This window comes from Halyomorpha halys, unplaced genomic scaffold (genome assembly GCF_000696795.3).
Source record: "Halyomorpha halys isolate HHAL.00 unplaced genomic scaffold, Hhal_1.1 Scaffold123.1, whole genome shotgun sequence".
NCBI lineage: Eukaryota > Metazoa > Arthropoda > Insecta > Hemiptera > Pentatomidae > Halyomorpha > Halyomorpha halys.
In genome coordinates, this window is record NW_027107023.1 from 45,153 (window position 1) to 46,694 (window position 1,542).

Sequence of the window (1,542 nt, forward strand, 5' to 3'; positions counted from 1 at the left end):
TATAACAATTCTTTTCCAGGACGCCTGGAAGTGAAAATTAGTATAAACAATTACCCTTCCTAATAGTTTCGGTTCAAATGACTGGAAGATTTATACATTATTTAATAAGGTGTAGTGAAAAAATCTTCTTTGTTTAAATTTCTTTATTTATATATCATTCATAATTGGCAACGGTTTGGGACCATTGCTTCATCATCTGGCACAGTTTAATTGTTGCTTATCATTAATTTGTTAAGATACTTTCAAGGTCTCTCCTTATTTAGTCTACAATTGCTATACGCTGTGTTCTATTATGTGTACTTATTAAAATCTATATACATAAATTTAAAATAGGGAGAATCTAGCTTAATAAACTATGTAATTGTAATAAATTATTTAACAATGAGGTAGTTTTCGGAGTACTAGGCACCATGAATTTAGACTCATTATTTTAATTGTATCTAAATAAATTTAATAGTAACAATATAATTTAAAGTGTAGACTAAATCAGAAGAAACCTTTAATGTACCTTAATAAATAAATTAAAGTAGTAAGCAAACAATTAAACTGTGCCTGATAATGTAGCGATGGCCACCAACCAATACCTCCTAATGAATGATATATAAATAAATTTAAATGTGGAAGATGCCCATCAATAGATTCCCAAAACTTACATAGGAAGCAAAGGCTGAGGGAAAACGAACCAGTGAACGATCGAGGACTGAGTAGGAGGATCTCATATCGGATCTGGCTAGGAACAGAGGTGTCACAGTGGGACCAAAGTCAAGAATTTGGCAATGGATAGAGATAGTATTAAGAGATGCATGAAGGCCTTACCAATACCATAAGGTATAGGGTTGGGTAAAGAAAAGGAAGACGTGTGGTGAAACGTTGGCTCAAATAAAATAGTACACCTATTTACTATTTGAGTTTTATTTGACCGCAACCAGGCCATATTATATTCATTAAAACTATTTAGATTTGTTAAATCATTGTCATAAAGTTAAAATGATTAGGAATCAAACAAATGAAATCCTTGAAATAAATATAATTATTTAGATGGCCCAATTTGAGGTCTGAACAACAGAAATAGTATTCAATATTATTAATACCACTTCTTAATTTTCTTTTTCTTACCGCATCCCGGGTCGTCTTAATTTAGCATAAGATCAACCATCTATATGTAGTATTAAATTTATTGTTTCACAGATCTTGATCACTCACAAAATGAGATACATCAGATTAACATTCCTGTTATTCATCATCATGCTCAGGAGAAGGCTTATCAATGTCAACATTGTGACTACAAAGGAAGCATACCATTTGGGTTTAAAAAACATATAATGTCTTGTAATTCAGTCGAAAAGCATCAACAGTGCCCTCATTGTGAACATAGAACAGTTGAACTTAGTAATTTAAAACCACACTTAATGACCCATCATACTGGTAAGAAGTCTCATCAATGTCCTCATTGCGAATATAAAGCTGTTCAAGTTAGTAATTTAAAAAAACATATTATGGCCCGTCATACTGATGAGAAGCCTCATCAATGTCCTCATTGTG

General features: G+C 31.9%; 1 protein-coding gene across 1 annotated transcript in view; it reads left to right on the forward strand.

Annotated features, from left to right (window-relative positions):
• Positions 1 to 1,542, forward strand: part of LOC106678092 (zinc finger autosomal protein-like) — a gene marked incomplete at its 5' end in the record, with an annotated part of 62,820 nt that overhangs the window by 44,103 nt on the left and 17,175 nt on the right. The window contains one exon of the mRNA XM_067045394.1: positions 1,189 to 1,539. Coding sequence (XP_066901495.1) covers positions 1,189 to 1,539 — 351 coding nt within the window. The remainder of the gene's footprint in view (positions 1 to 1,188; positions 1,540 to 1,542) is intronic.